Source organism: Peromyscus eremicus, chromosome 14, assembly GCF_949786415.1.
Source record: "Peromyscus eremicus chromosome 14, PerEre_H2_v1, whole genome shotgun sequence".
NCBI classification, from domain to species: domain Eukaryota; kingdom Metazoa; phylum Chordata; class Mammalia; order Rodentia; family Cricetidae; genus Peromyscus; species Peromyscus eremicus.
In genome coordinates this window covers 40,121,924-40,136,813 of record NC_081430.1, presented here as the reverse complement: position 1 = coordinate 40,136,813, position 14,890 = coordinate 40,121,924, and the positions used below count along the sequence as shown (strand labels likewise).

At 41.4% G+C, this 14,890-nt stretch overlaps 1 protein-coding gene and 1 pseudogene across 1 annotated transcript in view; one reads left to right on the top strand and one right to left on the bottom strand.

The window, feature by feature from the left end:
- Cep128 (centrosomal protein 128) overlaps positions 1–14,890 on the top strand; it is a 334,023-nt gene that overhangs the window by 52,369 nt on the left and 266,764 nt on the right. The window contains exon 10 of the mRNA XM_059279885.1: positions 5,807–5,923. Within this exon, the coding sequence (XP_059135868.1) occupies positions 5,807–5,923 (117 nt within the window). The remainder of the gene's footprint in view (positions 1–5,806; positions 5,924–14,890) is intronic.
- On the bottom strand, positions 7,250–9,298 carry LOC131924537 (transmembrane protein 126A-like; annotated as a pseudogene).

The window sequence follows — 14,890 nt, the reverse complement described above, 5'->3', positions numbered from 1 at the left end:
CACTGTCATTTTAAATTTTATCAATTTGAAATGTTTAAAACATCAAGTACTTCGATCATCTGTCATTTCTGGAGATGGCAAGATGGCTCAATGGGTATACACCCTTGCCACGCAAGCTTGAGTTCCATCCCCGGAACCATCTGAGACAGAGAGAACCTCCTCTGGAAGGTGGTCTTCTGACCTCCACAGGTGGACCAGGACATGGACACACACACACACACACACACACACACACACACACACACACATACACATCAATAATAATAATAATAATAATAATAATATAATAACAATAATAATAAATGATACTCTATTAAAAGAGGTCTCTTTCTGGTTTGAACATACTTTCTAGTTAACTGAATAGTTATGTGACAAGAAAGTCTAAGTCGTTGTCTGATTGACACATTAGCTAAATGTGAGCTTAGTGTAGACATTTATAATGTGACTTTAATGCCCTCTTCAACTTACGAAATGATGATCCAGTTCTTATGAATTCTAGAACTTAACCTGTCACTTGATAGGACATCTGAAACTTAGCCATGCTCTTTCAGGTTTTTAAAAATCGTAGTTAAAATGAACATCTAGAAAGCTCCATGTGCCATTGTGTGTTTTGATGAGTTCCCACAGCTAAACATCCTTCTTCTACCACCCAGATCTGGACATGGCACATTTGCAGCATCCTTAGAGAGCTTCTTATTGTCCGTCCCCATCCCCAGCCCTTCAGTCCTTTCTAGGGTTCCTGCTCTTTGGACTTTTCATGCTGTAAGTTAACAATTCCCTTTATGTACTCTTATCTAAGCGGAATATTCAGTGCATGCTTCATTGTGTCCGACTCCTTTTGCTGTTTCTTATGATTGTGCTGGTTATGGGTGCTGTTTCAGGGTCTTGTTCTGTTTACTTGTCTCAGTATTGCATGGATATATTGTAATATATTTTAACATTCCATGATAAACACTTGAGTTATTTCAGAATTTGGGCTTTTATGAGTCAATCCAGCTTTCATAGCTATTGTTACTTTCTTGTGCATGTACATGCATCTCTGATGGTACATACATGACACAGAGTGCATTCATTGGGTGCTTTCAAGTTTAGTAGACAGCAGTACATTGAGCTCTGAGCTGATGCACTGACTCACCCCCATGGACAGTCTGGGAATTTGTGGAGCTCTTCATGTTTCCTGACACTTGCAGCTCCGTCGTCTTTTAACTAGTATGACAGGAGTCATGTTGTCGACCATGGGTGGCTTTTGCATTTTCATGATTACTAATGATCTTCTTTTTGAATGTTCGTGGGCTGTTGGAAATTGTTGTTTATAAAATACCAGATTGTATTTTTTGCTCAATTTTCTATTGAGTTAAGCTTGTCTTTGTTTTTTTATGGGTCTCTTACTGAACCAGAGTTCACCATTTTTTGGTTGTGTTGGCAGCCATCAAGTTCCAGCTGACTTCTTGTCTTTTTTTTTTTCTTTTAACTTTTATTGATTCTTTGTGGATTTCACATTATGCATTCTGATCCCACTTATCTCCCGGTCTTGCTCACATCCGCCCTCTGCCCTTGCAACCCCCCTGTGGAAAAAAAATTTAAAGGCAAACCCAAAAACTAAACAAAGAAACAAACAAAATAAAAAAGAGAAGAATCTTATGATAGCTGTAGCATGGCCTATTGAGACACACTGCTACTCTTCAGTCCATTCATCTTTACTTGCAAGTACTCATTGGTCTGGCGTGAAGCCTGTGGGTTCTGCTACACCATTGATAATGGGTTCTCACTGGGGCTCCTCTTGGATATCCTGTTGTTGTCCTGTGTCCTGGGGATCCTGCAGTTTTGGATCTGTAGGTTTGTCCCATCCCCATGCTCCATGAGGTGGGTTCTGGGGTGGCCAACTCATAGCCCTGGTTCTGGGCCTGGGTGGTAGCTGGGTTGGTCAGCCTGCCGGCTTTCCCTCATCATCATTACCAAGGCGAGCTCTCCAGCATTGCCTAGGCTAGCTCACCGAATGCAGCCTGCAGCAAGGAGCAGGGCCAGATCTGGGTCACCCATGGGGTTGTGAGTGTGGGTGTCCTCTTGTCTTTTTCCTCCAGGACCACAGCTGGCTTTTTGCATGGGTTTTGGAGAATTAGAACTCAGGTCCTCATGCTTGATTATTTACTAAGTGTTCTTTCCCACTAACCTGTTTCCCCAGTTCCTACAAACAGGCTGTACTCCACATTCAGACATCTCCAGTATTCTGGTGAGGTTCTCATACCTGAGTGAACCATGGTTGTGTCCATTTACACCATCACATTCTTTCTGAAATTGTTGCATAGTTGTTGATTTGAATTTGGAATTTGTTAATATTAGCTTTGGTAGTACACACTACTTTTCTTAAGTTTTACCATTTTCCATGTGATGAGATACTTAAAGTGAGCAGTTATCATTTCATTTGAATTATATCCCAAAAGCAGTAAAATTGCCAAATACCATCCTCCATATATTCTAGGGTTTTATTGTATACACAAAGTGTTGTAAGGGTCCAGTAAGAAACAACAGTGAGTTGAGATCCCTAGAAGTAAGTCCGAATTCACTTGTATCATCATTGCCACGCATCAGGGAATTACTCCAGATCAGATATAGCTGTTGTTTCATATATGTATATATACATATAAAACAAAACCTGTTATCCAGGCATCCATTGTGCGCCCCCCAGCCCTATTAATGCAGAGCCTTTCTATTAAACCAGAAAATTTGAGATGTCTGATTGTGTACTGTGTTGAATTACACACCTGCCAGTTCTTATCAAGATCTATTACAGTTGTCTGTTTCTGCACTGTCTGATAAGTAAGGTTTTCTGGTAAGCCAGGCTTGAACAAGGGCTTCTTCAACCTCACTTGGTATGCAGTCCTGATTATAACCAGCAATCTTAATCAAAGCTTAAAACAATATCGTTCAATTTTAGCAGGCCTTTTGAAAGCCACATGATGTTTGTACAAAGCTTAATATAGGTTTTGTGACTCACTTATTCCAGTCGATGTCAACATTTACAGTTTGGGACTGGCTGACATATTGGGCGGTATGTGTGAATTCAGGAGCGCATGCTGTCAGAGAAGCTGTAGCTTTGTTGTGAGAGCCTTACACTTCACAGAAGCTGCAGCTCTTCTCCCCACTAGAGTTAAGTTTAAATAGAATTACAGGTCACTGTGGGGAATTTCAAGATTGAATACATAGAGGAGAGAAGATAAACGGCCTCCAACTCCACCACTTTCACTTTCTGTTGGGGCTTGCTGTTAATCACATTTATTGTACTTTATTCTGAGGCTGCAATTGTTTATCATGCATTTTCTCAGTAAATAAAATATATCATGGAAGTTTATGAAACATATTTTTCTTCGAGAGACAAAAAGTATTGGTTATTGCCCCACATGCCAAAATATGACTTGTTCATTCTTTGTGAATCATAGGGTTTTTTTTGTTGTTGTTTGATTTAAACTGTACACTGGAAAGGAATAGTTATTATTGATAGCATGAATTATGGTGACTGTTTTCTGTTAACACTTAATTGTGATAATCTAAGTTGCATAGCCCTCATAGGGGAAATTTCAGTTCATTAGTTGTCAATATTTCACCCTGTCAAGTGATTGGGGTATATATTTTGATTATTTATGGAGAAAATTTCAATTTACTTTAGTTTTCTATAGTCGGGTTCCTATTAAAACCAAATGTAAACATAGATCCAGCTCTTTGTGACTATGGTGGTTGTTAGTGGAATTCCAAGATTTAGTCTCTACTGCATGTAGTCTAACATGGGTGTTGCGTAGATCCCAACAACAGGACAGAGAACAAATATTTATTCGAGTGGTGTTCCAGTTTCACTCTACTGCAGTGACGAACACCATGACCAAAGGCGATTTAGGAAAAGGAAGGATTTATTTGGCTTATACTTCCAGGTCATAGTTCATCACTGAGGGAAGCCAGAGCAGGAACTGGAACAGACTCTTGAAGCTGGAAACCTTGGAGAGATGCTATTCATAGCTCATTCCAGGTTCAACTTAGCTATTTTGTGCAGCTCAGGACCATCTGCCCAGGGAATGGGACTGCTCAGAGTGTGCTGGGCCCTCTTGCATCAATTAATAACCAATACAATCCCCCCACAGGCCAATCTGATCTAGAAAATTCCTCAATAGAGGCTCTCCTCTCAGATGACATGAGGTTGTGTCAAGTTGACCGTTCAAACCTTTCCCTTCTCTTTTCGACTTCTGAGGCTCATGCTGGCCTCGAACTCCCTGTGCAGCCCAGGGTTGTCCTTGAACTTATAACTCCCCTACCTTCATTTCTCAAGCACTGGAGTTATAGACATGCACCACCAAACCTTGCTTTATATGTCTTTTAAATGACAGGTTTACTGAGCCATGATCTATCATCAAATTAATCTACTCTAATGTGTAATTTAGTGCTTTGTAGTAAATTTATCTAGTTGTGCAACTGTCCCACAGTTCAATTTAGAGCATTACTATCACCCCAGCAAGGTCCCCCATCTGTTCCTAAAAAGATATCTGTGTGTGTGTGTGTGTGTGTGTGTGTGTGTGTGTGTGTGTGTGTAAGGCTGTAGCTATCAATCTTCCTAATGTTGCGATGACCCCAGAACATAAAACTGTTTTTGTTGCTACTTCATAACTGTAATCTTGCTACTGTTATGAATTATCATGTAAATACCTGTGTTTTCTGATAATCTTGGGTAAACCTTGTGAAAGGGGCCGTGACCCACAGGTTGAGAAACACTGACGTAGGCAGTCAGGACAACTTCAGGTGTTGATCATTCCCTTCTGCCTTGTTTGAGGCAGGGTCTCTTGTTCAGTGCTGTGTCTCTCAGGTTAGCTGGCCCATGAGCTTCTGGGGATCCTCCTGTCCCCAGCTCATCCTGCTGGAGGAGATCTAGGATTGCACATGCCTGCCCCTCTGCTGCTTCAAGCTCAGGTTCTCATGGTTGCGTGGCAAGCACCTTAACTACTGGGCCATCTCTCTAGCCCCATGAGCAGACCGTTCTTGACTTTTTGTGGAAAACAGAAATAGCAACAAAATATTTTTAATAATAGGGCTTTATTTATTCTTTTAAGTGAATAGGAATGTCTTCTGTACCCCAGACATACACATTGCCAGTGTAAATTATTTTGTGGAGATATATACTGACATATATAAAATCTGTTTTATTTTGCACAGAATTTTTCTAAGGAAGATCTTGTGTCAGAGAGAAGAATTCTTTCATGTTTGTTTTTGAGTCCTAATTAAATATTTGCTTTTCGTGTTAGATCTTTTCAACTTTTTATTTTTAGTAAAACACAGTTGAAACCCTTGGCAAGCTCATGCAAAGTACTTTGGATGATGTACTGCACACTCATAACAGGGTCTTCCAGATTGTCACCCTCATGGATAAAAAAGATAAAAAGAACGAAAGTGATAGGACAGTTGAATTGGGTAATAAAGACAATTATTGGCATACTGGTATTTCACTTTGCATCACCAGAGGGCGCTCTTTTCTTAGTGTGTTTGTATGCTGAGCAATTACTGTGGTGGTGGTTGAAAATTTTGAGCCCTCTTGGTGGGGTCTAGGAGTCCTGTTGGTGGGATCGAGGTCTGGGTATTTTGAATACTGATGATTGCTTTGTTTTGTAACTTTCAGTTAACTTTTTCGCCAGGTGTCCTAAATGGTGTCCTTAGAAAGAGTTCTATAAACAAGTCAATGCTTTAGCCACAGTGTGTCTGGGACATCGTGTATTCTCAGTTTCATCTCCTGCTCGCTCCCTAACGCCACTGTTTCTCTGTTCATATTGAGGTTTCAGATCGAGTGGAGCGGCGGCTTCAGGAAATAGAGAGAGAGATGCGCACGGAAAGAGAGCTGGTGGAAAGACGACAGGATCAGCTGGGACTCATGTCCTTGAAGCTTCAGGAGGTTTGGGAGAAGTACTTTCTGGGATTTGGATTGTTAGTTAGTCATTGCTAAAATGGTTATAATTCTGGGTTGGGATGTGGCTCAACTGGCAGAACACCACATAAACTGAGTGTGGCGTTGTTGCCCACCTGAAATCCCCACACTTGGGCGGTGGGGTCAGGAGGATAAGAAGCAGTCAGTTCCATAGGTTGCAGATGGCATTGCATGGAATTCATCCCATGAGAGAAGTAAAGCATCCAGTTACAGTTCAGAGTGTCGAATGAGCCATCCTGTAGTTTGTGTGCCCTTGGCAAGTTTCTTTGTTTATGTTTTTAAACACCTTTTGATTCCAGTTTCTTCCGTAGAAAATGGGAATAATAATCTCTACCTGATCGCATGGATGAGAGGAGAAATGAGTTAATGCTGGCGAAGCATTTCACATTGTCTGGAATGAGCTCAAGAGTCTGAACTTAAAGTATAATTACACTGACTGTTTTCCCAGTAGGGACCAGACACCGGGGAACACCACACTGTGGCTCATTTTGTAAATAAAGTTTTATTGGGTCCCAACCATTCCTGCTCATTTAAATACCACCCTTGGATGCTTGTGTGACACCGTGGCAGATTTGAGGTGTTGTGACAGAGAATTCCTGCTCACGGTATTGGCTCTCTGGACTTTACAGAGATTTGCCCATCTGTGAACTAGTTTGTCGTCAAACCAGTTCAGAAGCAGAAGTTGCTCTTTACATGTTCATCCCTTTTTATTTTGAAATTTTAGATTTATAATGTTAAAAATTCGAACAAAGAATTTTTGTGTAATTGGGTCTCCTCGATATTCATGTCTTACCAGTCTGACTTTATCATCTTTTCGAATATAGCCAAAGTGTACAGTGTTTTCTTTTGAAACGGTTTTGAGAAGGCAGCAGGTATAATGCTGTCTCAGGGCCTCTGTTGCTGTGATGAAACACCATGACCATAAGCCACTTGGGGAGAAAACGGTCTATTTCAGCTTGCAGTTCCGATCACACTCCAACACTGAGTGTCGTCAGGGCGGGAACCTGGAGGCAGGAGCTGGTGGAGAGGTGGAAAAGTGTGGCTTACTGTCTTGCTCTTCATCTCTTACTTAGCCTGCTTTCTATAGCACCTGGGACCGCAAGCCCAGGACTGGCACCGCCCACAATAAGCTGGGCCCTCTCCTCATCACTCAAGAAGACGCACTACAGACTTGCTTACAGACAAACCTTATGGAGGCATTTTTTTTTTATTCGAGAGGCCTTCTTCCCCAGTAACTCTTAACTTGTGTCAGGTTGACAAAACCTAGCCAGGACAAATATAAATATATTTACATTAAAGGGCCTTTGTAAGTAGTTTATATTGTTTAGACCCAAGGAGTGCTGCAAACACAGTCTGAAGTAAAATGGGAAATGCCAACTTTCTAAGACAGGGTTAGACACTCTAATGCGGTAGCTAAAGATATTTCCTTTCTCTGGCAGTGGGGCTGATTGATTCCTGGCTCCTAAGTCACTGTTCACAGGTACAGCCAAAACGGCAGGGCATAAACCACCCAGGACAAAATGAACGAGTCTCTGTGCGTGTGGCTCAGGCTTTGCATTCAAATCACCTGTACTCAGAGGTAAACTTACAATCTTTTGTAAGGCCGGTCCCTGTCAGAAAGGATCATTGCCATTGGTGGGTAGCGGCCTTCTGCGCCTGCATTTCACGTATGGTGCTCTGTAAAAGACTGCCATCAAGCCACTGAAGCCAGCGGTGAGTCCAGTGTCTGTCAGTGTGTGTTCCAGTAGCTTCCTTTCTGATTCTAGAAGTTGGTTCATTGTTCTGGCTATGAGATTTAGTTTTATTTGGTAGTCTCGGGTTTATGATCGTCCATCTTGAGCCCTGTGCTTCCCCACTCCAGCAGTTGGCCCTTCTTCTGATTCTCCCCTGTCTGGGCTTACTAACAGCTTTTGCTCCTCTTGCCCATGCTCCCTCCTTAGTGTAAGTATTTTGTGTTTAATTTATCCTGTATGCTTTCTTCTGTAATCACAGGACAGCAATTGCAGCGATCTACTTAGCACCATCCAGTGCTATGACTGAACTGCAGGGCTCATGCAAGTTTTGCTAGTCATGTTCTTCCTGGGTCCAGAGTGAAAACCAAGGCCACAGAGTGTCGGTTGACTTCTGCAACAGTCTTAGTTTTCATTAGTGGTCACGTTATAGGATGTTTGATAGGGTGCCTTTGATTTTGGGGTTTTGGATTCTTGGCAGGGAACCCAGAAAACTACTAGTATTGTGTCCGTTTCAGAATCCCACATCAGAAGTCGTGTGCTAGTGAGAGCCGAGCGCTGGACTGTGGGGTTGCCTGCCAGGCTGCTTCACTACAGCACTACCGTAATTCATTTCTCATTGTTTTATGAGGAGACTCGAAAAAAATTCTAGTTTTCAAATCATATTTTGCCCACTCATTTGGGCAGATGCTTCTGATTTTCTGTGAAACAGTTGTCACTGTCGGTGGTACCCAATAGTGATCCAAAGCAACAACTCTGCCATTGATCCCTTCCAGATGTATGGGATCTGCGGCAAGGATTTTCTTTTCCTGTGGTATGTCTGTACCTTTCTGCCTCCCTCCCTCTCTCCCTGTCTGTGCATCTATCTGTCTATCTTAGTGGAGATTCTTATTTTATTACTTCGATTATATTTCTTCCCTGTCATTGAGAATTATTGTATTGAGATTCCTATTCAGTATTTAATATATCTATGAAGTATAAAAAAATGAGAAAAACAAGAAAAGCAAAGAATAAGACCAAATCAGGATTTTTGTCTCATTTAAAATGCTTTTTCCTAGAAATTTCAAAAATATATGTGGTTGCAGATTTCTGACCTTTATCAATTGGCAATTTTTTTCAAGTATTAGTAGACATTGCCAATTTAAACCAGGAAAAAAAGATTCTACCCTGAAAATATAGTGTAAGCTGAAAGAAAACATTTGCCTTGTTAAAAAAAAAAAATTCCATTTTTTCCCTCCATTTCACAAAAGGAGGCATGCCCCTGTACCTGGTAATTACTTAGAGGATGCTTTGTTGAACAATTAGATAGAGCATGTGGGTAGCCCCCTCCCCCCTTTATTTAATCTTGATTTTTATACATTTGTTCTGCAAGCAGATTGCATCTGGTGAGCATAAGAATAGCACTGAAGTGACAATTGTTCTTTTTTGCAGGAGAAAATTAGAGAAAATTTCCACACTTATTTCCCCCTCTTTGCAGGATGCGCGAAATTACAAAGAGAAGGGAGAGGAAGATTGCTTCCCACCTCAATTCTCGAGAAGCCAAAGCCCGAGCATGTGCGTTGCGATTACCAATTGGCTCAAAGCTGGCGCCGAGCTGTGATTTGGATTGCATCTCTGACAGTACAATAGAGGATCACTGTTGATAAGAACCCTTTAATTTCCTATTTTGTCACTTTAATGTAAGCAGTGACCTATACATTTTTAAAGGGTGCTTGTGGCTTATAAACAGAGCATTGGAAACTGGAAAAGATTAATTTGGGCTTTTTCTTGCTCCCAAGTTAAATGGCTTAGAGTGTTCTGGAAAGGTCATGTTTAAGGAGAACGCTCTGCTTCCTTTTTCATATTTGAAAATGCTTATGGAAATTCCTCTACTAAATGGTAATAGTCACTGGTGTGTTTGTGTCTGGCTTTGGTGGGAGTTGAAGTCATAGGTGGGTAAGAGGGCCTAGATTTTTTTAGCCATTGTACTCCTTTACATTTTTAAAATGTGAAAAATTGTGACTCTTAAAAGTTGAGAATCTAGGAAGACTCACTGTAAAACATCCTAGGAGTTGGAGATTAAAAGTCATTTTCAGCTGGAGCTCCAAGGGAGAGGCCAGACACACCACATGCTTCTGACGGGCCGATAAAGTCCAGGGACCTCCGCTTCTTTCTGTGTGAGGAGAAGCAATGTTAACCATGGAAACTGGTGGAAGCAAAGTCAATTTCCTTTTCTTGTTTAGAGTTAGTTCCTATGGAATTATTTCCCTTCTTTCTGTTGCTACAAGCTCTGAGATTTCATTTCCTGTTTGAACACAGCCACTCCTTGTAGCACGAATTGCTAAATGGTCTTATTAAATAAAAAACATGGAGTCAGATATCGAGGTTGAAACCCTGAGGGATCAGAGGAATAGGAAGAGCCACAGCTAACCTCACCTCACTGACACCTCAGCTTCCAAAGAGAGCTACTTCCTGTATATCCACGCCTATATGCTTTTCTGTTTTGTTCTCTCATTGGCTCTCTCAGCCCAGCTATATCACTTCTTCTTCCTGCCCAGCTCTGTCCCTTCCTGTCTGTCTGTACAGACCTCCAGACCTCTATGGTTAGTGCTGGGATTTAAGGTGTGTGCCACCACACCTGGCTCTGTTCCCAATGTGGCCTTGAACTCACAGAGATCTAGACAGATCCCTACTTCCCAAGTGATAGGACTAAAGGCATGTGCTGCCATTGCTTGACTTCTATGTAGTGGCTGGCTTTTTCCTCTGATCCTCAGATAAATTTTTTTAGGGACACAGTATATTGGGGGGCACAGTACATCACCACAACTCCTACTGTTGCAGAGGTTGAAGGACAGGCTTTCTCACAGAAGTAAGGCTGTTCAGAGGCTTTGCATCCCTGAGTCAGAGCAGCTGGGTACAGTATCTCAGGAAAGTCTCATTGGGGTGGCTTGTTGGTTATAGTTTGGGAGGTCATCTCTCCACATAGCCTTTTAAGTGTGGGTGATGGGACGAGTCACTTTTGTTGCTGTGATTAAAACACCATGACGCAAAGTGACTAACGTAAGGAAGAGTTTATTTGGGTGTACAGCTTCTGAGAGGGAGTCCATGAGGGCAGGGACGGCCTGACAGCAGCTGCCTGAGCAGGAAGCTGAGAGCCAGCAAACCAGAAGTGAGATGAGGCTTTGAGAACACCAGTTCAGCTTGGGGGTTAAGGAGGCCTGGCTATAAGTGTTGAATCATTTTTGGATCATCACATTTTCCTTCCTAAGGAGTTTGAGCAGGCTTTTGCATGTTTGTTGGCCCTGCATTTGTGCTTTTGTGGATCTCTTGTTTATTACTTTGGCTCATGTAAAATTATTGGGTTATTTGGGTTTTCTCAACATTTTTTTTTAAGTTGAGAAAGAACCTGAGATATTTTTCTGTGACTATTAACTGCCTAAGCATATTGTTTAAGAACTGGGTTTTTCTACTCTAATTTGAAGACCATGTCTATTATATATCAGTTTCTCACTACATCTGTCTGGTCCCTGTATGTCTCACAATTGATCTGTTTGCCTATTGCTATTCTGGTATCGTTCTGTCTTAATCATCATAGCTTTCATTATGGTATTGTAAATAATGAAAATGAAGATCCTTCATTATGCTCCATGAAAAACCCTGTTGGCATTTTGATCATAATTATATTAAATATGTAGACTAATTTGAATGGAAGGTCTTTAATAATGTTTTTCAATAATATTTTATAGAGGTTGTTAATTTGAGGTTCCTATGCACTTTAAAATTATTCCTTGATGCCCTAGGATTTTTCTTCTTAGTGGGAATGAGATGCTTCCTTTCACTGCCTCTGACTGATTATTTATAGTATATAGAAGAGTAACAAGTTTGTAAGTGACTTTTTTATTTAATAGTCTTAGAGGCACAATGGACTGGTTTTTAATTACCCTTTTATTCCCCTCAACTCCCAAATTAGTCTCCTTCCATGGGTAGAACCTGAAGGGCAATGTAGAACAGAACCACAGTCAGCATGGATTGTGACCTTATTCTTCTGTTGCTGTGTTTCTGCAATGTTTCCTTGTGTGGTATCTGCTCCTAGGTTTGAAACAACCACTGATCCTCTAAACATTTCCTTTTGTCCTTTATTTGACAGGAGAAATTTTTGTGTCTTTTGATTCCTTATTTCTGTTTAAAATCCTGACTAGTTCTGACAGATGTAGAACCTAGCTACTTTGTTTTTTCTTATGGCATTTTCATGTGATTGTTTTTAGTATTGTTGGTGATCAGTAGTTGTTGAGCTTGACTTAACTAGCTGAGAACTGTTAATGATATGTTGTATTTATGCATTCATTGCTGAATTAATTTGCTGGTGTCTCCTTTAGCATTTTTATATTTACATTTATTACTATGATCAGTTCAGAGCATTTTCTTTGTGCTACCTTCCCTGATTTTAAGACTCAAGGTTATATCCTTACTTGCCACCCTGCACAGAACTCAACTTCAAGTGGTTTCAGAACCTCAATGTAAGGCCAGGTACTCAGAACCTGATAGAGGAGAAAGTGGGGAATAGCCTTGAACTCATTGGCACAGGAAAAGACTTTCTGAATAGAACACTGTTAGCACAGGCACTAAGATCAACAGTCAATAAATGGGACTCATGAAACTGAAAAGCTTCTGCATAGCAAAGGGCACCTTTATTCAGACAAAGCAGCAGGCTACGGAATGGAAAAAGATTTTACCAACTACACATCCTCTAAAGGGCTAATAGTTAAAATACATAAAGAACTCAAAGAATGGACATCAAGAAAATAAACCACCCAGTTAAAAATGGGTACAGCTCTAAACAGAATTCTCAAAAGAAAACTCAAATGGCCGAGAAACACTTAAAGAAATGATCAATATCCTTAGTCATCAGGGAAATGCAAATCATAATTACTTTGAGATTTCATCTCACACCAGTGAGAATGTCCAAGATCAATAAGACAAATGACATCTCATGCTGGTGAGGATATGGCATAAAGGGAGTACTCATTGTTGCTGATGCAAATGTAAACTTGTACAACCACTATGGAAATCAGTGGGAGTTCCTCAGGAAGCTGGGATTTACTTCAAGATCCATCTATACCACTCTTGGGCATATATTGAAAAGATGTCTCCTCCTACTATACAGACACTTGCTCAACCTTGTTCATGGCTGTTCTATTCATAATAGCCAGAAGTTTAAAATAGACCAGATGTCAGTCAATGAATGAATGGGTAAAGAAAATATTGTATCTTTACACAATGGAATATTACGCAGATAAATGGATGGAGCTAGAAAAAAAATCCTGAGTGATTGAGGTAATCCAGACATAAAAAGATAAATATGGTATGTGTTTGCTTATATATGGATGTTATCTGTAAAGTCTTTGATAACAGGCTACAATCTGTATAGCCACAGAAGTTAGGCATAGAGTTGTATCAGTTCCTTGGTGGAATCTTTGGGGTTGCTCAAGTATACTATCATGTCATCTGCAAATAGGGAAAGCTTGACTTCTTCCTTTCCAATTTGTATCCCCTTAATCTCCTTATGTTGTCTTATTGCTCTGGCTAGAACTTCAAGTACTATATTGAATAAGTATGGGGAGAGCGGACAGCCTTGCCTCGTTCCTGATTTTAGTGGAATTGCTTTGAGTTTCTCTCCATTTAATATGATGTTGGCTGTTGGCTTGCTGTAAATTGCCTTTATTATGTTTAGGTATGTTCCCTGTATTCCTGATCACTCCAAGACCTTTATCATGAAGGGGTGTTGGATTTTGTCAAATGCCTTTTCAGCATCTAGTGAGATGATCATGTGGTTTTTTTCTTTGAGTTTGTTTATATGGTGTATCACATTGACAGACTTTCGTATGTTGAACCATCCTTGTATCCCTGGAATGAATCCTACTTGATCATGGTGGATAATTGTTTTGATGTGTGTACTCACTCATAACAGGAAACTAGATGTGGAACAAGGATGACTGGACTGCTACTCACATCACCAGGCAGGCTACCTGGAAAACAGGACCCCAAGAAAGACACAGGGATCGCCCAATGACAGAGAAATGGAATGAGATCTACATGAACAGCCTGGACATGAGTGGGGGTAGTGAAGGGCGAGGGTCGAGGGAAAGAGAGCTTGGGTGAGTGGGAGATCCCAGCTGGATCAACAACAGAGAGGGAGAACAAGGAATAGGAGACCATGGTAAATGAAGACCACATGAGAATAGGAAGAAACAAAGTGCTAGAGAGGCCCACAGAAATCCACAAAGATACCCCCACAACAGACTGCTGGCAATGGTCGAGAGACAGTCCGAATTGACCTACTCTGGTGATGGGATGGCCAAACACCCTAATTGTCGTGCTAGAAACCTCATCCAACTACTGAGGGATCTGGATGCAGAGATGCATGACTAGTCCCCAGGTGGATCTCTGGGAGTCCAATTAGCGAGAATGAGGAGGGTTTATATGAGAGAGAATTGTTGAGACCAAGGTCGGATAAAGCACAGAGACAAATAGCCAAACAAACGGAAACACATGAAATATGAACCAATGGCTGAGGGGTCACCAACTGGATCAGGCCCTCTGAGTGGGTGAGACAGTTGATTGGCCTGATCTGTTTGGGAGGCATCCAGGCAGTGGCACTGGGTCCTGTGCTCATTGCATGAGTCGGCTGTTTGAAACCTGGGGCCTATGCAGGGTTGCTTGGCTCGGCCTGGGAGGAGGGGACTGGACCTACCTGGACTGAGTCCACCAGGTTGATCTCAGTCTGTGGGGAAGGCTTTGCCCTGGAGGAGATTGGAATGGGGGGAGGGCTGGGGGGAAGGTGAGGGGGCGGGAGGGGGGAGAACAAGGGAATCTGTGCCTGTATGTAGAACTTAATTGTATTGCAAAATAAAAATTAAAAAAAAAAAAAAGAAGTTAGGCATAGAGTAATTGACTAGGGGGAGGTGTGGATCTCCCTAGGAAGAGGAACTAGAAGAGTTATGATTGTACAAGGGTGGGGTGTGTGTGGGTGATGGGGCTGGAACAGAGGCTCAAACAGGGAGTGGTAGGGAAGAGGGGATGGAACAGCTAAAACTAAGGGCCATTTGAGGGGTTGCATGGAAAGCTAATACAGTAGAAGCTTCTTAAAATATATACATTTATGGATTAAATCACCAAATAACAGGAGAGATTGAGCCCCAACTAGACAGCTCTCATCAGCAAATGA